At 42.6% G+C, this 22,912-nt stretch overlaps 1 protein-coding gene across 3 annotated transcripts in view; it reads right to left on the bottom strand.

Annotated features, from left to right (window-relative positions):
- The window catches only part of skic3 (SKI3 subunit of superkiller complex), a 307,663-nt gene that overhangs the window by 271,024 nt on the left and 13,727 nt on the right, over positions 1 to 22,912 (bottom strand). For all 3 annotated transcript variants that reach the window (XM_072281194.1, XM_072281196.1, XM_072281195.1), the window contains exons 4-6: positions 11,463 to 11,554; positions 8,342 to 8,417; positions 1,494 to 1,634 (exon numbers count right to left, since the gene is read on the bottom strand). In XM_072281194.1, coding sequence (XP_072137295.1) covers positions 1,494 to 1,634; positions 8,342 to 8,417; positions 11,463 to 11,554 — 309 coding nt within the window. The remainder of the gene's footprint in view (positions 1 to 1,493; positions 1,635 to 8,341; positions 8,418 to 11,462; positions 11,555 to 22,912) is intronic.

The following is a 22,912-nucleotide window of genomic DNA, read 5'->3' as shown; positions in this document are numbered from 1 at the left end:
CTCCTCACTACAAACATTGCCTGTTTGTGAACTAGCTACCTCATCTTCAGCACTATTACCCACCTTTCCTATGATGCTCCTTACATTGAAATATATGCAGCTTAGGAAACTAGTCACACCGTGGTCTACCTATTAATTCCTAAATTAACAAACCTTCCCACTAAAATATCAATCCCTCTCCAGTTCAGGTGCAAACCGTCCCTTCTGTATAGGTCCCACCTTCACTGGAAGAGAGCCTGATGATCCAAAAATCTTGTGCCCTCCCTCCTATAGCAACTAGTTAGCCACATATTAAACTGTATAATCTTCCTAGTTATGGACTCGCTAGCATGCATCACGGGTAGCAATTCTGGGATTACAACCCATGCAGAACCTCGTCACTCGACCTACCCTACATGGACCATGACTTATGGCTGCTCACCCTCCCACTTAAGAATGCTGAAGACTCAATCTAAGACAGCCCAGACCCCGGCACCCAAAAGGCAACAGACATATCCGGGAATCTCGTTCGTGCCTACAGAACTTCCTGCGGTGATCACAAATGACCATAAATTGCAATCCTCCATAGCAAACCCACTGAAAGACGAAGTTTTACCCCTTTGAAAGAAAGATACAATTAAAACACTTTTCAACTTTTTTCTTGAAAACACAGTATATTATTAATTTGAACACATTAAATGCAATTATTGATTAAAAAAACATACTGATCTATATTTTGCAGCATTAATAAAACCACGTGTTTACACCATATTTACAGAGCAAAACTAAAAACAATTTTAGGATTTTTGCAGAGGAATGTTTGAATGAGGAATACAAAAGAAAACGCCAATGATTGAAATCTATCCTCCAGACTGTGGAGTTCTACAGGGGGTGTGGGACAGGTGGCAGAGAAGGAGTGCCACGGTTGGGGGGGGGGGGATTTGTTGGTCTTTTATTATAGGGTTCTTTTGGGTTTCTTGTTTTCCAGCTGCCTGTAAAGAGATGAATCTCAAGGTTCTATAATTTATACATACTTCAATAACAAATGTATTTTGAACTTTAGCGTGGATATAGACACACACAACCCTCAGACACCAAGCAAGGTCATTTGACTGCAAACAATTGGTTTATCGATCATTACGACTAATACTCCCTCCCCTCCACCTTGCCCTTTTCTCAACCATGATTCCGCTCTCCCTGCCCTCTTCCCATTCTCAGTCCACAATAGAGACCCATATCAGAATCAGGTTTATTATCACTCATGTTAAAAAAATTTCCTCTTTTTTGTGTGGCAGAAATACAGTGCAATACATAAAGTTAAAATACTGTGCAAAAATCTTAGACACCCTAACTATATATATGTACAAAAGACTTTAGCACAATACTGTGTGTTAACTCAGGGAGAAAATTTGATTGGAGGTTATGTGAATGCTGAGAGGCAGCATGAACTTGATAGACTAAATGGCTTCTGTGCTACAACAAAATGCAAGAAGGGAAAAAAATGCCTTTGTTACCAATTGTTGAGTCTCGCTATCTTGACTCTCTATATTGCCAACAAGTAACTGGATCATCTTCCTCCACAATTGATGAAGTTCTTGCTTTTCAGCTCCATCTTGTTGTTTCAGCTGTATTAATCGATTCCATGTTTTAGCAGCCTGCAACAGAGATACCATCAACAGAGAATTCAGGTACCTACGGAAAAGGATGTGGATGAACTAGAAAACAAGAACCTGATCATGGGGAAGACAGATTTCAAATCCAAGAGGCAGGAGCTGGCGGAAGTCACTAAGTGATCATCTGATGAGTAGGAGTTGGTCATGGTAGCCCAGTGATTAGCACGACACTCTTACAGCTCAGGGCATCAGAGTTCAATCCTGGCTTTTTGTGTAGGAAAATCTGTATGTTCTTCCTGTGTGCTTGTGTGTTTCCACTGACGGTCCAAAGACGTACTGGTTAGTAGGTTCATTGGTCATTGAGCGAGAAGGGCCTGTTCAGCGGTAGGTGGCTACTTGGTTAAGTAAGTAGGTAGACAGACAGACAAATAAATGTGATATTGAGGGAGCTCATGGCCAATGTACTTCCAGAAGTGTCAAAGGTCACAGATAGGGATATTTATGTGATTCTGTGGGTGCGATAAAGAAACAAGGACGGCAATTTGCCTCCCAGGTGCCAGGGTTCATGATGTTTCTGAACATGTCCACAATATCCTGAAATGGGAGGGTGAGGGTCATGGTACATATTGGTACCAATCACATAGGTAGAAAAAGGGTGGAGGTCCTGAAAGCAGAATACAGGGAGTTAGGAAGGAAGCTGAGAAGTAGGACCTCAAGGGTAGTAATCTCAGGATTACTGCCTGTGCCACGTGACAGTGAGTACAGGAATAGAATGAGGTGGAGGATAAATGAGTGGCTGAAGGATTGGAGCAGGGGGCAAGGATTCAAATTTTTGGATCATTGGGACCTCTTCTGGGGCAGGTGTGACCTGTACAAAAAAAAGGGAGGTTGCACTTGAATCCGAGGGGGACCAATATGGCAGGGAGGTTTGCGAATGCTGTTGGGGAGGGTTTAAACTAAACCTGCAGAGGGGTGGGAACCGAAGTGAAGAGGCAGAGGATGGGGAGGCTGGAGCACAAGTAGAGACAGCTTGTAGCGAGTTTGTGAGGACGGATAGGCAGATGTTAGAGCAAAGATGCACTCATCCTACTGGTTTGAGATGTGTCTATTTCAATGCAAGGAGCATCTTAAACATGGCGGATGAACTTAGAGCGTGGTTCAATATGTGGAACTATGACGTTATGGCCATTACAGATTCTTGGAGGATGTCTCAGGAGTAGGAATGGCTGCCGAGTGTGCCAGCTTAAGATGTTTCAAAAAGAACAGAGAGGGAGGCAAAAGAGGTGGGAGCATGGCATTGCTAATTAGGGATAGTGTCATGGCTGCAGAAAAGGAGGAAGTCATGGAGAGATGGTCTACTGAGTCAGAGTGGGTGGAAGTCAGAAACAGGAAAGGGGCAATAACTCTACTGGGCACTTTATTATGGATCCCCCAGTAGTAACAGGGATATCATGGAGCAGATAGGGAGGCAGATTCTGGAATGGTGCAATAATAACAGGATAGTTGGGAGATTTTAACTTCCCTAAAATTGATTGGCATCTCCTTAGTACGAAGGGTTTAAATGGGATGGGGTTTATTAGGTGTGTTCAGGAAGGTTTCCTGACGCAATATGTAGATAAACCAACTGGAGGAGAGACTGTACTTGATCTGGTATTGGGAAATGAACCAAGTCAGGTGTCAGATCTCTCAGTGGGAGAGCATTTTGGAGATCTTGACCACACCTCTATCTCCTTCATCAAAGCAGTGGAGAGGGATAGGAGCAGACAATTTGAGAAAACATTTGATTGGGGTAGGGGGAAATATGATGCTATTAGGAAGGAACTTCAGAGCATAAAATGGGAGCAGATGTTCTCAGGGAAATGCACAGCAGAATTGCGGCAAATGTTCAGGGAACCCTTGGATGGAGTTTGTCATAGGTATGTTCCACTGAGGTAGGGAAAGGTTAGGAGGGTTAAAGAACTATGGTATACAAAGGATGTAGAAAACCTAGTTAAGAGAAGAAAAGCTTACAAAAGGTTTAAGAATTTAGGTACTGTTAGAACTCTAGAAAATTACAAGGTTGCAAGGAAGGAGCTTAAGAATGAAATTAGGAGAGCCAGATGGGGCTATCAGAAGGCCTTGGTGAGAAAGATTAAGGAAAACCCGAAGGCATTCTACAACTATGTGAAGATCAAGAGGATGAGCGGTGTGAGAATAGACCAATCAGGTGTGATTCTGGAAACATATGCATGAAGCTGGAGGAGGTAGTGAAGGTACTTCATAAATACATTGCTTCAGTATTCACCAGGGAAAAAAACCCTGGCAATTGTGGGGATGACACACAGTGGACTGAAATGCTTGAACATATAGACATTAAGAAAGAGGATGTGCTGGAGCTTTTGAAAAGTATTAAATTAGATAAGTCACCGGATGAGATATACCCCAGGCTACTGTGGGAACAAGGGAGGAGATTGCCGAGCCTCTTATGATGATCTTTGCATCATCAGTAGGGACGGGAGAAGTACCGGAGGATTGGAGGGTTACAAATGTTGTTCTCTTGTTAAAGAAGGAGTAGAGGTAACCCAGGAAATTATAGACCAGTGAGTTTGATCCCAGTGGTGGGCAGGTTGTTGGAGAAGATCCTGAAAGTCAGGATATATGAGCACCCACAATGCGCTGGAGGAACTCAGCAGGTCAATCAGCATCAGTTGAAAAGATTAGTCGACGTTTCCGGCCAAAACCCTTCGTCCCGAAACGTCGACTAATCTTTTCAACTGATGCTGACTGACCTGCTGAGTTCCTCCAGCGTATTGTGAGTGTTTCTTTGACAACAGCATCTGCAGATTATTTTGTGTTTAGGATATATGAGCATTTGGAGAGACAAAATCTGATTAGGGATAGTCAGCATGGCTTTGTCAAGGGCAGGTCATGCCTTACGAGCCTGATTGAATTCTTTGAGGATGTAACAAAATACATTGATGAAGGTAGAGCAGTGGATGTAGTGTATATGGATTTCAGTAAGGCATTTGATAAGTTTCCCATGCAAGGCTCCTTCAGAAAGTAAGGAGGCATGGGATCCAAGGAGGCCTTGCTTTGTGGATCCAGAACTGGCTTGCCAACAGAAAGCAAAGATCACTGTAAATGGTTCAGTGACCAGTGTTGTTCTGCAGGGATCTGTTCTGGGACCCCTCCTCTTTGTGATTTTTATAAATTACCTGGATGAGGAAGTAGAAGGGTGGGTTGGTGAGTTTGTTGATGACACAAAGTTTGGGGGTGTTGTGGATAGTGTGGAGGGCTGTCAGAGGTTACAACGGGACATCATTAGGATGCAGAACTGGGCTGAGAAGTGGCAGATGGACTTCAACCCAGATAAGTGTGAAGTGGTTCATTTTGGTAGGTAAAATTTCAAGACAGAATATACTATAAATGGTAAGACTCTTGGCAGTGTGGAGGATCAGAAAGATTTTGGAGTCCATGTCGATTGAACACTCAAAGCTGCTGCATAGGTTGACAGTGTTGTTAAGAAGGCATATGGTGTGTCGCCATTCATCAACAGTGGGACTGAGGTAATGAGTCGTGAGGTAATGTTACAGCTATACAAAACCTTGGTCAAACCCCACTTGGGAGTACTGTGTTCATTTCTGGTCACCTCACTACTGGAAGGATATGGATACTATAGAGAGTGCACAGGAGATTTACAAGGATGTTGCCTGGATTGGAGAGCATACTTTATGAAAATAGGTTGAGTGAACTTGGCCTTCTCTCCTCCGAGCAACGGAGGATTAGAGGTGACCTGATAGAGGTGTATAAGATGATGAGGGGCATTGATCGTGTGGATAGTCAGAGGCTTTTTCCCAGGGATGAAATGGATAACACGAGAGGGCACAGTTTTAAAGTGCTTGGAAATAGATACCAAGGGGATGTCAGGGGTTAAGTTTTTCCCAGAGTGTGGCGGGTGTGTGGAGTGCACTGATGGTGGCAGTGGTGGAAGCAGATACAATGGGCTCTTTTAAGGTAGAGTACATGGAGCTTAGAAAAGTAGAAGGCTATGCACTAGGGAAATTCTGGGCAGTTTCTCGAGTAGGTTACATGGTCGGCACAACATTGTGGGCCGTAGGGCCTGTAATGTGCTGTAGATTTCTATGTTCTATGTAGGTCAAGACAAATGCCAAGTCCAAATAAAATCTGAAGTCGGGGATATCAATGGTTTGTGTATAAACAGATGGCATGGATATAGAACTGAAAAGGAAGAATGTTCATAAAAGGAGAAAGTTTATAAAGAGCGTAGCTTAAAAAAATTAGAGGGCAAAGAGAGTGCATAAAATAAGGATTAAGAAAATCCTGAAACATTTAAGAGCAAGAGTACAACCAGGGAGAGTGTAGGGCTCATTAAGGTACAATGTATGAAGCCAGAGAACAAAGGTAAGATGTTAAATCAGGGGTTCCCAGCCTGGGGTTAATGGACACCTTGATTAATGGTATTGGTCACTGGCATACAGTAGGTTGGAGCCCCCTCTTAAACAAACACTTCCCAACGTCTTTGATCAAGGAGGGCCTTGTAGCTGGAGAACTCAGAAAAGGGAAGGTGGATAATTCCCTTCCTTGATGAATTACATCTCAGGTTACTATGGGAAGCAACATGGGGTTCAGAGAAATTTTTGAAGTTTTTACCAGCAATAGGTGAGGTGCTCCATGACTCCAGCAGAGCAAATGAGGTATCTTTACTCAGGAAAGACAGTGATTAGCCAGGTAATTTCTGGTCTAACTTCAGTCATTAGGAGTAATTGGAACAAAAAATTCTGAGGGACAGGATTAATCTAGAAGCGGGAAAGCAGAGACAAATCAAAGATAGTGTGGCTTTGTCAGTAGGAGATCCTGTCTAGCCAAGCTAATTTTTTTTTAAACAAAGAGGTGACAAAGCTTATAGAAGAAGGCACTGCAATGGATTTGCACGTTCAAGACTAGTCCAAAAGGTAAGACTCCATGACATCCAAGGCAAATTGGTTTGGTAATTGAAGACATAAGAGAGATGTGTTTGTGGTTGAAGTTTAAACATTATGACCACAGGGATGGGTGCTGCTTGTAAATACATTCACAATTTGGATAAGAATATGGCAGTATGATTAGTATGTTCAAAGTGGGCAACAAAATTGGTGTTATCAATAGTGAAGCAAGTCATCTTACAGCACATTAATGAATTGGCAAGATGGGGCGAGCAATAGCAGATAGAATTTATTCTGATAAGCAGATACTGATGCATTTTGGGAAATAACAACATTCACTGTACGTGTCTTAGTATTAAATCCTAGGCAGAACTGAGGAGCGGAGGATGGTGGTATACAAGTTCAAGGATCACTGAAGGTAGGAGGATACTGTAGGTAGGTAAGATAAATTATTTAGCTATATTTAACAAGGCATAGAACACAAGTGCAAGATGCTTATGGTACAACTTTATAAAATATTGATTAAGACACAGATGGAATACTGTGTTCTGCTATGGTCACTACACTCTGGGAGGATATCTTTGCACACAGAAGGGATTCATTCGGATGGTGCCTGGGAGTTCAATTGCGAGGAGAACAGGGCAGTGTGGATGAGATTGAAGTGAAATCCGGAGTATACAAAATTATGAGGGGCTGTCATAGGGTAAATAGTAAGATACATAACACGGTTATGTTTCAGCTCAGCCCAAAATGTCAACCATTCTTCACTAAATATATTTAAGAAACAGTTAGTTAGGTTTTTACATAGAAAGGGAATTAATGGTTTTGGAAAAAAGGCAGATAGATGGAGCTGAGTTTACGGACAGATCAGCCATGATCTTATTGAATGGCAGGGCAGGCATGATGGGCCGGATGGCCTACTCCTGCTCTTATGTACTTATGCTCTCTTTTATATAGATGCTGCCTGGCCTGCTGAGTTCCTCCAGCATTTTGTGTATGCTCTTAGATTTCCAGCATTCACAGATTTTCTCTTGTGACAGAGTGTAGGTTTCAAGTGAGAGCCAGCAGGTTTGGAAAGGAATGTGGAATGCACAACTTGAATGGGTGGTGGCAGGAGGGACCGTGCAAACATTTCAGTGATACCTAGATGAGTTCATTAATCACCAAAGCATAGACAGCTGCTGGCCAATGGCTGGAAAATGGAATGAGTAAAGATGGAAACTCAAAGGTAGGCAAGGACATTGTGCTCTATAAGTTCCTTGGCTACATGACTCTATTGCTATTAATAGGACAAGAATAGACAGCTCTTTCTTACACAGCATTTTCTTGAAGTCCTTCATTTTAAAGAAATTTGCTAACATTCAAGCTGCTTCAGTACTGGAGTCAAAATCTACCAACATCACTGAAAGCACTGTGGCAATTCTGATCTTACCTCAAAAGCTCTGAACTCAACCAGTGACTTACCAATCAGAGAAATACAGGAGTAGCAATGTTTTAGCAACATAATCAACATCTTCACCCACAAGCCTGATACAACCTGGCTTTGTGGTGAAATTAGCCTTCATGATGACTCAAAAACTTAAAATTAACCATCAAGGAAGAAACATCACCACATAATTCAAGTAAGTAGCCTTCCCCGGGCAATTGGGAATGAGCAATAAATGTGACCTTGCTAGATATTCTGAATATAAATGAAACATCAACAAAAGCAATAAAATGTGAGCAAAACAAACTGCACAAACATTTTCTGCAATTTTTGGCTGTTGATTCCATCCACCATAATGCAGTAATGTTGCACAGTGAATAGAAAATGCCTTAAATGCTCACCTCTGAGTATTTTTTCTCTTGATGATAGAGATCGATTAATTTTAAGCTGACCTCATGCCATTTTTGTTTATCAGAACTGCAAAACAGAAAAAAAAGGAATTATATATCTGCCCAATCAAAATATATTGAGTATCATTAAGCACTTAATTAGCAATTGAAAAGAAGAAGAAATTGGATTACGAGACCATCAATACACTGGAGACTGCAACCCAGAGGCTGCCTTCATCATCGCCGGTGACGTTAATCGAGCGTCGCTGACGAAAGTCTCTCCGAAGTTCTGTCAGCACATCCAGGTGAGCACTCGTGGAGATAAAACACTTGACCACTGTTACACTCCCTTCCGCAATGCTTACAAAGCTCTCCTTTGCCCAGCTTTTGCAAAATCAGACCAGTCTTCAATACTGCTTTTGCTGACATACAGACAGAAGCTGAAACAAGAGGCAGCCATAGTTAAAACCATCCACTGTTGGTCCAACCAATCAGTCACTATGCTGCAGGACTGCTTCGATGACGTCGACAGAAATGTCTTCTGAAATGACGATGTCTCCGAGTTCACGGATGGAGTCACATGCTTCAACTGGAAGTGCATCAACGATGTTGTTCCCAGAAGTTGGTCAGGGTCTTCCCGAACCAGAAACCCTGGATCAATAGTTCCGTGCAAGCACCACTTACTGTGCAACACAGAGCTGACATTGTCAGCAATCAGCTTGAGCTCAAGAAAAGCAGCTACCATCTGCGCAAAGCTATCAAGGCTGTGAAACAACAATACAGGGACAAGATTGAGTCAAGATTCACAATGAATAGCACACGTGACTTGTGGCGAGGGCTACATACCATCGCAGACTTCAAAGCCAAACGTAGTGATGCCACCAACATTGTGGTCTCTCTCGCAGATGAGCTCAATCGCTTTTACGCTCAGTTTGACGTCACTAACTCTGAGCCTCCGAGGAAAACCTGCAACCTGGTCATCTCTGAGGTATGCAGAGGTCTCCAATGAGTGGACAGTCGCAAGGCTGCGAGACCAGATGGCATCCCAGGGCAATGACTCAGGATGTGCGCAGCATAACTGGCAGGTGTGTTTACTGACATTTTTAATCTCTCCCTCTCCCAGTGTAGAGTGCCCTCCTGCTTCAAATGATCCACCATTGTCCCTGTACCAAAACAGACCATGGTAACATACCTGCACGAAGGGCGTCCTGTCGCACTCACCTCAATAATAAGCAAATGCTTTGAGAGGCTGGTCAAGGATTACATCTACAGCTTGCTACCACCCCAAACTGGACCTTCTACAACTCGCCTACAACCGATCGACAGACAACACAATAGCTGCTACTCTACATACCGTCTTTACACATCTGGAGAAGGATGCTTATCTGAGAATGCTGTTTTTGGACTATAGTTCAGCATTCAACACCATAATTCCATCCAGGCTCGACAAGAAGTTCAGAGACCTCGGCCTTGACCCTGCCTTGTGTAGCTAGATCCTGGACTTCCTCTCAGATCGCCGGCAGGAAGTAAGAGTGGGCTCCCTCACCTCCACCCCTCTGACCCTCAATACAGGAGCCCCTCAGGGCTGTGTACTAAGTCCCCTGCTTTACTCCTTGTAGAGCCACCCACAGCTCTAATCTGCTAATTAAATTTGCCGACAACACTACACTGATTGGCCTAATCCCAAACAATAAAGAGGCGGCCTACAGGGAAGAAGTCATCTCTTTAACACAGTGGTATCAAGAAAACAACCTCTGCCTCATGTTATGTACCCCGTAACTGGGTTGCCAAACCAGCAGAAATGGACCACTCATTGGAGTCTGGATTACTGGACGCTAATAAAGTTTTATTAAAGAAATAAGTAACACAGTACTCTAATTGTACGTATATAAATGCAATAGGTTAGCAATGATAAAACACACATGTACACAGAACTAGGGTAATAGGAATCAACCAAGCTCTATCGCAGTCTAGGGGTAAAATGATCAGTCTTAAGTGACGCAGAATTCAGTTCAGCTTAGTGTAGTTCGCAGTAATCGCTGTTGTGCCGTTGGGGGGGGGGATGCAAATTTGATTCAGGCAGACCTTTGATGTTCTTCGCAGTTGGCTTCGGGCGGACCCTTTTATGTCTTCTATCCCGCTGTGGTCACGGACTGTGACCCCTCCATTCCGGATACGACCGTTCTTCCACAGTGAACCCGGCACCCAGGCAAGGACGGACACACACACCAGGTTCCCATCAATCGTACCTTTACACCCTGTGAGTCTATGGTCGGTTCCCGCGAACCAGACCTCCAAACTCCCACCAACTTGTGGGGGCACACCGCTCTTCTAGGGTCTCGTTACCTCGTGATCTTGTGGTGCGTCATGCCTTAGCAAACCTGTTCTTTTTATCCCCCTGCTGGGGTATCGCCTGTCCATCAAATTCAAACAGTTCAGGTTCAAAGCAACCGGTCTGTCAATATTCTGAATTGTGTTTCTTTTCCTTTATATCTCTCTCTCCTCTCTCATTAACATTTTGAACGTTTCTCCATTGTCTCCCTTATCTCTCTCATTAGCATCAATTGTCTGATGACTTGGTTATGTTACGTCACACTCAATGTTGCAAAAACAGAGGAGCTGGTTGTGAATTAAAGGAGAACTAGAGATGGGCTGGCCCCTATTGACATCAATGGAGCTGTTGAAAGGGTAAACAGCTTTAAGTTCCTCAGCATCCACATCAGCTGTGTAGTGAAAAAGGCACAACAGCACTTCTTTCACCTCAAACGGTTGAGGAAGTTTGATATGGGCCCCCAAATACTAAGAACTTTCCACAGGGGCACAATTGAGAGCATCCTGACTGGCTGCATCACTGCCTGTTATGGAAATTGTACCTCTCTTAACTCTGGGTCTTTTTTTCACTTTTCGTGTGTATTTCATGGCTATCTGGAGAAGACAAATATGAGTTATATTATACATGCATACTTTTGACAATAAAATGAACCTGGAACCTTGACCTTGAGAGGGGAAAAAATCCATTATCTGGCAAGATTTATATTTCCAAGATCATTAAGATTTGGCATAGACAAACAGAGCCATCTCTTAAACAACTGCACTTATTTCAACTACCATGCAAAAGAATTACATTGCTTACCTTTCAAACAGTTCTATTAACTTCTGATAAACTCCCAAGAGCTCATGTCTGTTATCAGATGGATTATTTTTCTCACACAAATTCTGTAAACCCTGAAAGAACATGAAATTGCATTAGAAACCCTCCTTGGTTTTTATACAAATTAAATCTTAATAGAATTTAACTGAAGAAAACTTGCTCACAATTCTTCTCCCTGAAAGCAAATAAGACTTTTGTTTGGCAGTAATTAGCGAAGATATGATTGTTATCAGGGGATGGATTAAATTGGTTTGTTATTGTCACACGTACTGAGATAGTGAGAAAATGTCTTGCATACCTTGTAAGACAGGAAAGAGGGTGGCAATGAAATAAAGCATACCATTCATCACCCAAGAGCCCGAATAGATACAGAATTTCTGTATTTAGACAAAGTAAGCCCATCTCCATTCCTGTCATATTAATAGCCAACATTTCCACTAAATGCAAATGAAACCATCCCCAATGCATTTATCATCACGACCTCGAATGACCTAAATGTTTTCTTGACTGACCTTCCAAACCTTGGAAAGCTTAGATTATCCAAATCGTTACTTCTTTCACTGGACCCTACAACATGATCCACATATCTATCTCCTTTGCTCCCTCGTCGCAATATTCTCATCCTGATTAATTCGAAATCCTTCTAGATCATTACAGACTGTAGAAAGTCTTTTAATGACTACAAGACTAAATTTTATAAAGCACCAAGGTAATGTAACTGCAGTATCTTATAGTTAGAAGCCGAGCTTGTCTCAGTTTCTGGTTCAATTCCCCCACAAATCCAAATATGATCATGTATGGCAAAAATAACAAAACCACACTGCAAACAGTTTGGCAAGAGACAAGAATGGGGCTGCTAAAATTGATTATAGAACTGTTGCATTACATTCTAACTACAAAATATAATCAAAATTATAAGCAGAGATCCAATTTTCCAAAATAGTCATCTCCCATGACCATTTCCACTGAACTTCATGACGTCACAATGGACGAAATGTAAAACCATTTGCGTAGGCACCACGGAGAATGGAAGTCACTCTGTTATAGACGTTACTTACTTCAACCTGCACTCCAATTCTCTTTGCATTTCTGCAACTGAATTATCTCTGCCCCAGTCTACTCCATTAGCAATTGTCTTATTTTTGTCTGTTTTTTACTCAGAGAGTGGTTGGTGCGTGGAATGCACTGCCTGAGTCAGTGGTGGAGGCAGATACACTAGTGAAGTTTAAGAGACTACTAGACAGGTATATGGAGGAATTTAAGGTGGGGGGTTAAATGGGAGGCAGGGTTTGAGGGTCGGCACAACATTGTGGGCCGAAGGGCCTGTACTGTGCTGTTCTATTCTATGTTCTATATTTTCCACTGAGGTTTTTGAACAATTATCCTTAAATTTCCATCACAGAGACAATGGGCTGACTGACACACTAAAATGCCAATGTTCTAGGCACTCAGTTATAATCTTGCACCTTACTGTTTACCTGCACTTCACTTTGAGACATTTACACTTACTTATGCATTGTTATTATTTTACCTTGTTCTACCTCAATACACTGTAATTATCTGATCTGTATGGATAGTATTCAAGACAAGGTTTTCACTATAACTTGGTACATGTGATAATAATAACAGAAACAATACTCACTTAGACCATAAGATTATAAGATATCCAGTTTGTACAGCTGGGTAGTTCTCGGTCTGTGGTAGTGGTGAGTGGCATTGGGGCACCACAAGGACTGTCCTGTCTCCGTTTCTGTTCACACTGTACACCTCAGACTCTCAGTACAAATCTGAGTCTTGTCACTTGCAGAAAGCTCTCTGCTGACTCTGCGGTGGTTGGATGTATCAGAGATGGGCAGGAGTTGGAGCACAGAGGACTGGTGGACATGTTTGCAGAGTGGTGTGGGAGGAATCATCTGCTCTTGAATGTGGCCAAAACAAGGGAGGAGGTGACTAATTTTAGGAGGAAGAGGACCGTGACAACTCCTGGATACATTCTGGTAAAAGTAGTTGCAGTGGTGGAGGAGTACAAATACTTGGGTGTTCATCTCCACAAAAGACTTGACTGGAAAACCAACACCAAGGCAATTTACAAGAAGGGTATGAGCAGACTATTCTCTAAGGAAGCTGAAATCCTTCAATGCGTGCAGCAGGATGTCGGAAATCTTTTACCAGTCTGTTCTAGGGAGTGCAGTCTTCTTTGCAGCTTTATGCTGGGGAGCAGCATCGACGCTGGTGATGCAAAGAGACTAAATAAACTCAAAGAGGCTGGATCCAGCTTTGGCTACAACCCAGACTCTGTTGAGTTAGTGGTGGAGAGGAGATCACTAAACAAACTATTATCCATTATGGACAATCTGGCGCATCCTCTCCATGACCTACTGAATAAGCAGCGGAGCATCCTTTCAAACAGACTCATTCAGCTCCACTGTCACAAAGAGCGTTACAGAAAATCTTTCCTATATACAACAGTTCATCTCTGCACAACAGAACACACATCATAGTACAATAGTCTCTGCTTTATTATTTCATACATTATTATTACACATTATTGCAAATCATTGCACACAGGTAATTATTACTGTGTATTTTATTATTCTTATTAGTTATGTCTGCACACTGCTAAGTGTGTTTTTAAATGTTGCTGCTGTAACAAAAGAATTTGCCACTCGGGATCAGTAAAGTATTTCTTCCTATTATTATATGGGAGCAGAATTAGGCCATTTGGCCCATTGAGTCTGCTCTGGCCATTTCAGCATGGCTGATCCAATTTTCCTCTCAGCCCCCATCTCCTGCCTTCTCTCCGTATCCCTTCATGCCCTGACCAGTCAAGAATCAACCTCTGCCTTAAATATACATAAAGACTTGGCCTCCACACCTGCCTGTGGCGAAGAATTCCACAGATTCATCACTCTCAGGTGAAAGAAATTCCTCATCTCCATTCTAAAAGGACACCCATCTATTCTGAGGCTGTCTCTTCTGGTCTTAGACTACCCCACCACAGAAAACATCTCCCCACATCCACTCTATCAAGGATTTTCACCATTCCATAGGTTTCAATTAGGTCACCCCCTCATACTTTTGAATTCCAGCGAATACAGGCCCAGAGCCATCAAATGGCCCTTCATATGACAAGCTATTCAATCCTAGAATCATCTTGGCAAATCTCCTTTGAACCCTCTCCATTTTCAGCAACATCCTTTCTCAGATAAGGGGTCCAAAACTGCTCACAATACTCCAAAGTGACATCTCATCAGTGCTTCTTAAAGTATCAACATTACAGCCTTGCTTTTATATTCTGGTGCTTTTGAGACACTGGAGGTTTCCCTGCCTTCCATAACCCTCATGGGGAGGATTCCACTATTCTGCCTGGCACTCTTACTGCCCTAGCTGAGCAGATATAAAAGGAAGGGGAAAAAATACTTAACATAGAACATAGAATGGTACAGCATAGTACAGGCCCTTCGGCCCACAATATTGTGCCGACCCTTAAACCTTGCCTCCCATATAACACCCCCACCTTAAATTCCTCCATATACCTCTGTCTAGTAGTCTCTTAAATTTCATTAGTGTATCTACCTCCACCACTGACTCAGGCAGTGCATTCCATGCACCAACCACTCTCTGAGTAAAAAACCTTCCTCTAATATCCCCTTTGAACTTCCCACCCCTTACTTTAAAGCCATGTCCTCTTGTATTGAGCAGTGGTGCCCTGGGGAAGAAGCGCTGGCTATCCACTCCATCTATTCCTCTTAGTATCTTGTATACCTCTACCATGTCTCCTCTCATCCTCTTTCTCTCCAAAGAGTAAAACCCTGGCTCCCTTAATCTCTGATCATAATGCATACTCTCTAAACCAGGCAGCATCCTGGTAAATCGCCTCTGTACCCTTTCCAATGCTTCCATATCCTTCCTATAGTGAGGCACGCAGAACTGGACACAATACCCCAAGTGTGGCCTAACCAGAGTTTTATAGAGCTGCATCATTACATCGCGACTCTTAAACTCTATCCCTCGACTTATGAAAGCTAACACCCCATAAGCTTTCTTAACTACCCTATCTACTTGTAAGGCAACTTTCAGGGATCTGTGGATGTGTACCCCCAGATCCCTCTGCTCCTCCACACTACTGAGTATCCTGCCATTTACTTTGTACTCTGCCTTGGAGTTTGTCCTTCCAAAGTGTACCACCTTACACTTCTCCAGGTTGAACTCCATCAGCCACTTCTCAGCCCACTTCTGCATCCTATCAATGTCTCTCTGCAATCTTCGACAATCCTCCGCACTATCCACAACACCATCAACCTTTGTGTCGTCTGCAAACTTGCCAACCCACCCACCTACCCCCACATCCAGGCGCTAATAAAAATCACGAAAAGTAGAGATCCCAGAGCCGATTCTTGTGGGACACCACTAGTTACAACCCTCCAATCCAAATGTACTCCCTCCAACCTGACCCTCTGCTTTCTGAAGGCAAGCCAATTCTGAATCCATCTGGCCAAACTTCCCTGGATCCTATGCCTTCTGACTTTCTGAATAAGACTACCATGTGGCACCTTATCAAAAGCCTTACTAAAATCTATGTAGATCACATCCACTGCACTACCCTCATCTATATGCCTGGTCACCTCCCCAAAGAACTCTATCAGGCTCGTTAGACACGATCTGCCCTTCACAAAGCCATGCTGACTGTCCCTGATCAGACCATGATTCTCTAAATGCCCACAGACCCCATCTCTAAGAATTTTTTCCAACAGCTTTCCCACCACAGACATAAGGCTCACTGATCTATAATTACCCGGACTATCCCTACTACTTTTTTTGAACAAAGGGACAACATTCGCCTTCCCCCAATCTCCCGGTACCATTTTCGTGGACATCGAGGACATAAGGATCCTAGCCAGAGGCTCAGCAATCTCTTCTCTCGCCTCGTGGAGCAGCCTAGGGAATATTCCGTCAGGCCCTGGGGACTTAACCATCCTAATGTATTTTAACAACTCCAACACCTCCTCTCCCTTTATATCAACATGCTGCAGAACATCAACCTCACTCATATTGTCCTCACCGTCGTTTCCTCTCATTGGTGAATACCGAAGAGAGGTATTTATTGAGGACCTCACTCACTTCCACAGCCTCCAGGCACATCTTCCCACCATTATCTCTAATCGGCCCTACCTCACTCCTGTCATCCTTTTGTTCTTCACATATTGAAGAATGCCTTGGGGTTTTCCTTTACCCTACTCGTCAAGGCCTTCTCATGCCCCCTTCTTGCTCTCAGCCCCTTCTTAAGCTCCTTTCTCGTTACCCTATATTCCTCAATAGACCCATCTGATCCTTGCTTCTCAAACCTCATTTATGCTGCCTTCTTCCACCTGACTAGATTTTCCACCTTACTTGTCACCCATGGTTCCTTCACCCTACCATTCTTTATCTTCCTCACCAGCACAAATTTATCCCTAACATCCTGCAAGAGATCCCTAAACATCGACCACATTTCCATAGTACATTTCCCTGCAAAAACATCATCCCAATTCACACCTGCAAGTTCTAGCCCTATAGCCTCATAATTTGCCCTTCCCCAATTAAAAATTTTTCCTGTCCTGTCTGATTCTATCCTTTTCCATGATAATGTTAAAGGCCAGGGAGTGGTGGTCACTGTCCCACAGATGCTCACCCACTTAGAGATCTGTGACCTGACCCGGTTCATTACCTAGTACTAGCTCTAGTATGGCATTCCCCCTAGTCAGCCCGTCCATATACTCTGACAGGAATCCGTCCTGGACAAACTCTGCCCCATCTAAATCATTGGAACTAATCAGGTGCCAATCAATATTAGGGAAGTTAAAGTCACCCATGATAACAACCCTGTTATTTTTCCAAAATCTGCCTCCCAATCTGCTCCTCAGTATCTCTGCTGCTACCAGGGGGCCTATAGAATACCCCCAATAGAATAACTGCTCCCTTCCTGTTCCTGACTTCCACCCGTACTGACTCAAAAGAGGATCCTGCTACATTACCCACCCATTCTGTAGCTGTAATAGTATCCCTGACCAGTAATGCCAACCCTCCTCCCCTTTTCCCCCCTCTCTATCCCTTTTAAAGCACTGAAATCCAGGAATATTGAGAATCCATTCTTGCCCTGGTGCCAGCCAAGTCTCTATAATGGCCACTACATCATAATTCCATGTATGTATCCAAGCTCTCAGTTCATCACTTTTGTTCCTGATGCTTCTTGCAATGAAGTACACACATTTCAGCCCTTCTACCTTACTACCTTTACACCCGTTATTCTGCTTCTCTTTCCTCAAAGCCTCTCTGTATGTTAGATCTGCCTTTACTCCATGCACTATACTTGCAGTTCTCGCTGTTAATCTTAGGCTTTCTCTGACTGAAGCTTCTCAACTTTTTTTTTCAAAAAGTCAAAAAAAAACTTCAATATAGACTATATATGTCTACGGAGGGGACTATATATGTTTACGGAGGGTGAGCAATGCGCCCATATATGTCAGCAAGTATTTTGAAAAAAATATTAAGGATGTGAACACTATTGACCAGACAACATTTCATAGCTATTTCCTAATGTGACTAAGGTAAGCTGCTTTCTTCAACTACTGTATTATGACACATGAAGGTAACACAATAAATGTTGGGTTGGACGTTCCAGAAATTAAATGCAGCTACAATGAAGACATCTAAAGTCAAGATGCTGCAAGGCTTTGAGGTGAAGTTCAAGTGGTGTTCCCATGTGCCTTCAGCATATCTCAGTGGCTTTGCAAATTGCTAACAAGAAATCATGCTAAATTGCTGTGTTGGATTCTGTACTGTAATCTCAAGTTCAGGTCACTCTGTTTACATTTTCTCATTTTAGAAAAAACTTTAGTTCTAATTGAGATTTTTCTAAATGTCCTCACTCACTTATAGACATTAATACCAATTTCATATTCCAATTAGATAGCATCCAACCTGACAGCATAAACATCGATTTCTCCAATTTATGTTATTTTTCCCCTTTTCTCTTCTTCATCTCCCTGTACTGGCCTCTTACCTCTTCTCCTTCCTTGCCTATCACCTCCCCCTGATGCCCCTCATCCTTCTCCCTTCTTCCAGGATCCACTCTCCTCTTGTCATCTTCCAGCTTCTTACTTCACCCCACCCCCGCTCATCTGGCCTTACCTATCACCTTCCAGCTTGTCCCCCTTACCCCCCTCCCCACCTTTTTATTCTGTCCTCTTCCCTATTCCTTTCCAGTCCTGAAGAAGGGTCTCAGCCTGAAACGTCAAATGCTTATTCATTTCCATAGATGCTGCATGATCTGCTGAGCTCCTCCAGCATTTTAAGTGTGTTACTCAATACCAATTTGTTTACAAAGTGACTGGCTTTGATGATTTCATTTTAAGAATTGTTTCTTTTGTTAAGTACATTTGTAACACATTTTAGTTCACATCATTGAATAAATATACCAATCATAAAACATGTTTTACTGATCATTCACCAGCAACCTTGAGTAAAAGGAAAATTTCTAACAATTTTTTTTTAAATTGCAACTTTATTGCAATTAGCATTTATTTGATAGATGTTGTTCTTGATTGGGACTTTCTGAAAACAAAATGAAGATTCAGTTGAAGCCACACACACAAAATGCCGGAGGAACTCAGCAGGTCAGGCAGCATTGATAGAAGTTAGTAGACAGTCAACATTTTGACCAGGACCCTTCATCAAGACTGGAAAGGAAGATGCCAGAATAAAGGAATAAAGGGCGGGGGAGGGGGGGGAGAAGGAGGCTAGTTGGAAGGTGATAGGTGAAGCCAGGTGGGTGGGAAAGGTAAAGGGCTGGAGAAGAAGGAATCTGATAGGAGGGGTGAGTGGACCATGGGAGAAAGGGAAGAAGAAGGGGACCCAGAGAGAAGTGATAGGCAGGTGAGAGGAGGTAAGAGGTCAGAATGGGGAATAGAAGATGGGGGTTGGGGCGTGGCATTTGTTTTTTGGAAGGAGAAATCGATATTCATGCCACCAGGTTGGAGGATACCCAGACAGAACATAAGGTGTTGCCCATCCACTCAGAGTGGCCTCATCGTGACACAAGAGGCAGTCATGGGCTAAAATGCTGGAACTGGAATGTGAATCGGAATCAAAATGTTTGGCCACCAGGAAGTCCCGCTTGTGGCAGATGCTGTGGTGGTGCTCGATGAAGCGGTTCCCTCAATTTACAACCGGTCTCACCAATGCAGAGGCCGCCAGCACATCTGAAGCACCAGACACAATAGATAATCCCAGCAGATTCACAGGTGAAGTGTTGCCTCACCTGGAAAGACTGTTTCAGGCTCCGAATGGAGGCGAGGAAGGTGGTGTACATGCACTGAGGCCACTTGCAGGAATAAGTTCCGGTTGGGAGATTAGTGGGGAGGAACTAATGGACAAAGGAATCACAGAGGGAGCGATACCCGCAGAAAGTGCTGGGGGGGGGGGGGGAAGAGGAGTAACGATATGTCTAGTAATAGGCCCCCTTTGGGAATAGCGGAAGTTGCAGAGGATAATGTGCTGGATGTAAGGGCTATGACAGCAACGTGGAATTGACTAACTTGTGGTTTTGTGTTGTTAATATTCACCTACTTTGAATCATAGAAAACTACAGCACAGAGACAAGCCCTTTGGCTCATCTTGTCCTCGCTGAACTGGCTCTCCCCTCGACCTGCACTGGACCATCGTCGTCCACACCCCTCCCTTCCATGTACCTATCCAAACCTCTCTGAACCACTGAAATTCCACCACTGGCACTGGCAGCTTGTTCCACACTCTCACCACCCTCCGAGTGAAGAAGTTTCTCCTCATCTTCCCCTTAAACCTTTCATCCCTAACCCATGACCTCTAGTTGTAGTCTCACCCAACCTCAGTGGAAAAGCCTGCTTGTATTTACTTACTAACTCATTTTGTGAAGGGAGATTTTTCATCATGTGGAGGAGAAAATTAAAACAGGCTTTATTATTTAAAGAGCAATGCTCTAGATCAGCTGCCTGCATGACTCTGAACTAATTCTTTGGATAATGGCAAAAGAAAATTCAAGGTAATGAAACTAGCATGTTCAATAACAAGCATCTTAGACCACTACCAGAGATCACCATCATTAAGTATTGATAAGTAGCAGTGTGTCTTAATTTAATGACCTGTCAGCCTTGTTTCAGGATATTTCTATATCCAGCAGTCACAGATAAAAGGACAAATCCCCAGCAGGTTCCAAATTTGACTGACAGCCCTTAATACAATCAAAGAAAAAACTGAAAATACACATCCTTGCTCTTTCGAAGAGTCATACTGGGAGTGTACCTTACAATTATGAGCAACAAAATATTATGCAGAGATAAGGAGGGAAAATAGAAAATATTGGTCAGAAAAACACTGTTGCTTCAAATTGTTTTGGGTAGGAGTGAAAGATGTCATTGTTCTATATCTGGAAGTGGTAAATATTTTAAACTATTATTCTTTCATGTCTTTCATATCGATAAGACTTTACTATTTGAAACCATTTTTTGATTTGATCTTCTTTCTTTACCATGCCAATTGTAAGAACTCATATTACAAAGCAAAGCTCTCAAGGTTATGACTTGAATATATAATGCCTATACTTCAAACAAGATACAGTGCAATTAAGACGTAAAGAACAACAGACCCAAATTTAAGAATGACCATTGATGTGGAATGCAATTAAACACTTAGTACAGTAACAAAAGAAATAAGGAAAACATTTCAGGTAACCATTTCACTTCAATTTCCTGAAAACATTCTGAAGACTGTTCCTTACTCTACAGATATACGTACACCAATTCTTTGACATGGTCCCCAAAAATTTAGAATATAACCATTAAGCAAATCCTACATCTAGCAATTTAACTTGCAATCACTAATAGTACAGTTATTGCCTGAAAACATACACAAAGACGACAAACAGGCTATTTTTCAGTCTGATGCTAAAAACGGCTGAATAACGAATTGAATAAAGGCCAACTAGAAGATACAAAGGTATCAGGAGGTAAAAATTTTTAAAAGGGTCAGAGTGGTACAACATAGATGAAGGCCATTTTGTCCAATGAGTTTACGGTGACCACGGTGTCACCCTAGCTAGCCCCAATTTCCTGCGCATATCTCCAGGCTCTGCCTATACAACTGCTTCTTAAAGGATTCCTGCTTCAAATACTTCCTCTGGCAGCTTGTTCCATAAACTCACCACCCCCTGCACACAAAAGGTTAAGACAAGGTTGGATAGATTTTTGCATAGTAGGAGAATTAAGGGTTATGGGGAAAAGGTATTAGGGAGAGATTGGTCCATGGTCAGATCAGCCATGATCTCATTGAATGGCGAAACACAGATGGCTCTTATTTCTTATGTTTTTATGTAAAAAGCTGCCCATCAGGTCCCTTTTAAATCTTCTCCCTCTTATTCTAAATTGATACCCTCTAGGTTTGGACTTCTCTACCCTGGGGAAAACAGTAAAGACTCTCACTATCTGGGACATGCTCTTTTCTTGGTATTATCATCAGGATGGAGGTACAGGACCCTGAAGACCCACAGTCAACAATTCAGGAAAAGCTTCTTCCCTTTCGCCACCAAATTTCTGAAAATTCAATGAACACTACTTCATTATTCCTTTTATTTGCAGTATTTATTTTGCAATTTATGGTCATTTTATGTCTTTGCACCATACTGCTGCCCCAAAACAAACTTCATGCCACGTAAGACTGATAACAAACCTAACTCTGTCTATGCATATCATCTTAAACATTTCTTTAAGACCACCCCTCATTCACGGACATTCCAAGCAATGAAGACCCAGCCTGGCCAATCTCTCCCTATAACTCAGGCTCTCTAATCCTCAGGGTCAATGTTCTGTGGTCACAGTGTCATCTTAATCTACCAAAATCAATTCCTTGATTTACTTTGAAAGTTTCTTGGCCATCCTAGTTGTTAACATAAGGCTATAAGACATAGGAGCAGAATTAGGCCATTCAGCCCATTGGGCCTACTTCACAGACATATACTCTGAAACTGACCCTGTCCTTTTGTTCCTGCTGCTGAAATCCCAGCATAATCTGCACCACACTCTCCAGCCTCCTATTGCTAACCACGGCCCCAATTATGGTTCATGTCATTTTCTCCTGATTAGTTCCCAGCATCAACCACATGGAATTAGAAACAGAATGTACTCGTTGACAAAGAAAGAAAAGCAGAGAAGTAAAACTGAAGGAAAATATGAAATGGAGACGTACACCTGAACACAAGCAGCATCAAGCTGACAATCTCACGAGATTCACAATCACTCAAGAGATCAAACATTATTTTCATAAAACGTATAACTGAAGAAATAAATCTAAAAGTCCACCTCACTATTGGTAAAATATATTTTGCTCCTCCATTAAGAACTAGCATTGAAAATCAGAAAACA

The sequence above is a fragment of the Mobula birostris genome, chromosome 17 (assembly GCF_030028105.1).
Source record: "Mobula birostris isolate sMobBir1 chromosome 17, sMobBir1.hap1, whole genome shotgun sequence".
Taxonomy (NCBI): domain Eukaryota; kingdom Metazoa; phylum Chordata; class Chondrichthyes; order Myliobatiformes; family Myliobatidae; genus Mobula; species Mobula birostris.
Note: the sequence above shows the minus strand (reverse complement) of the source record. Positions and strands in the feature narration are given on the sequence as shown.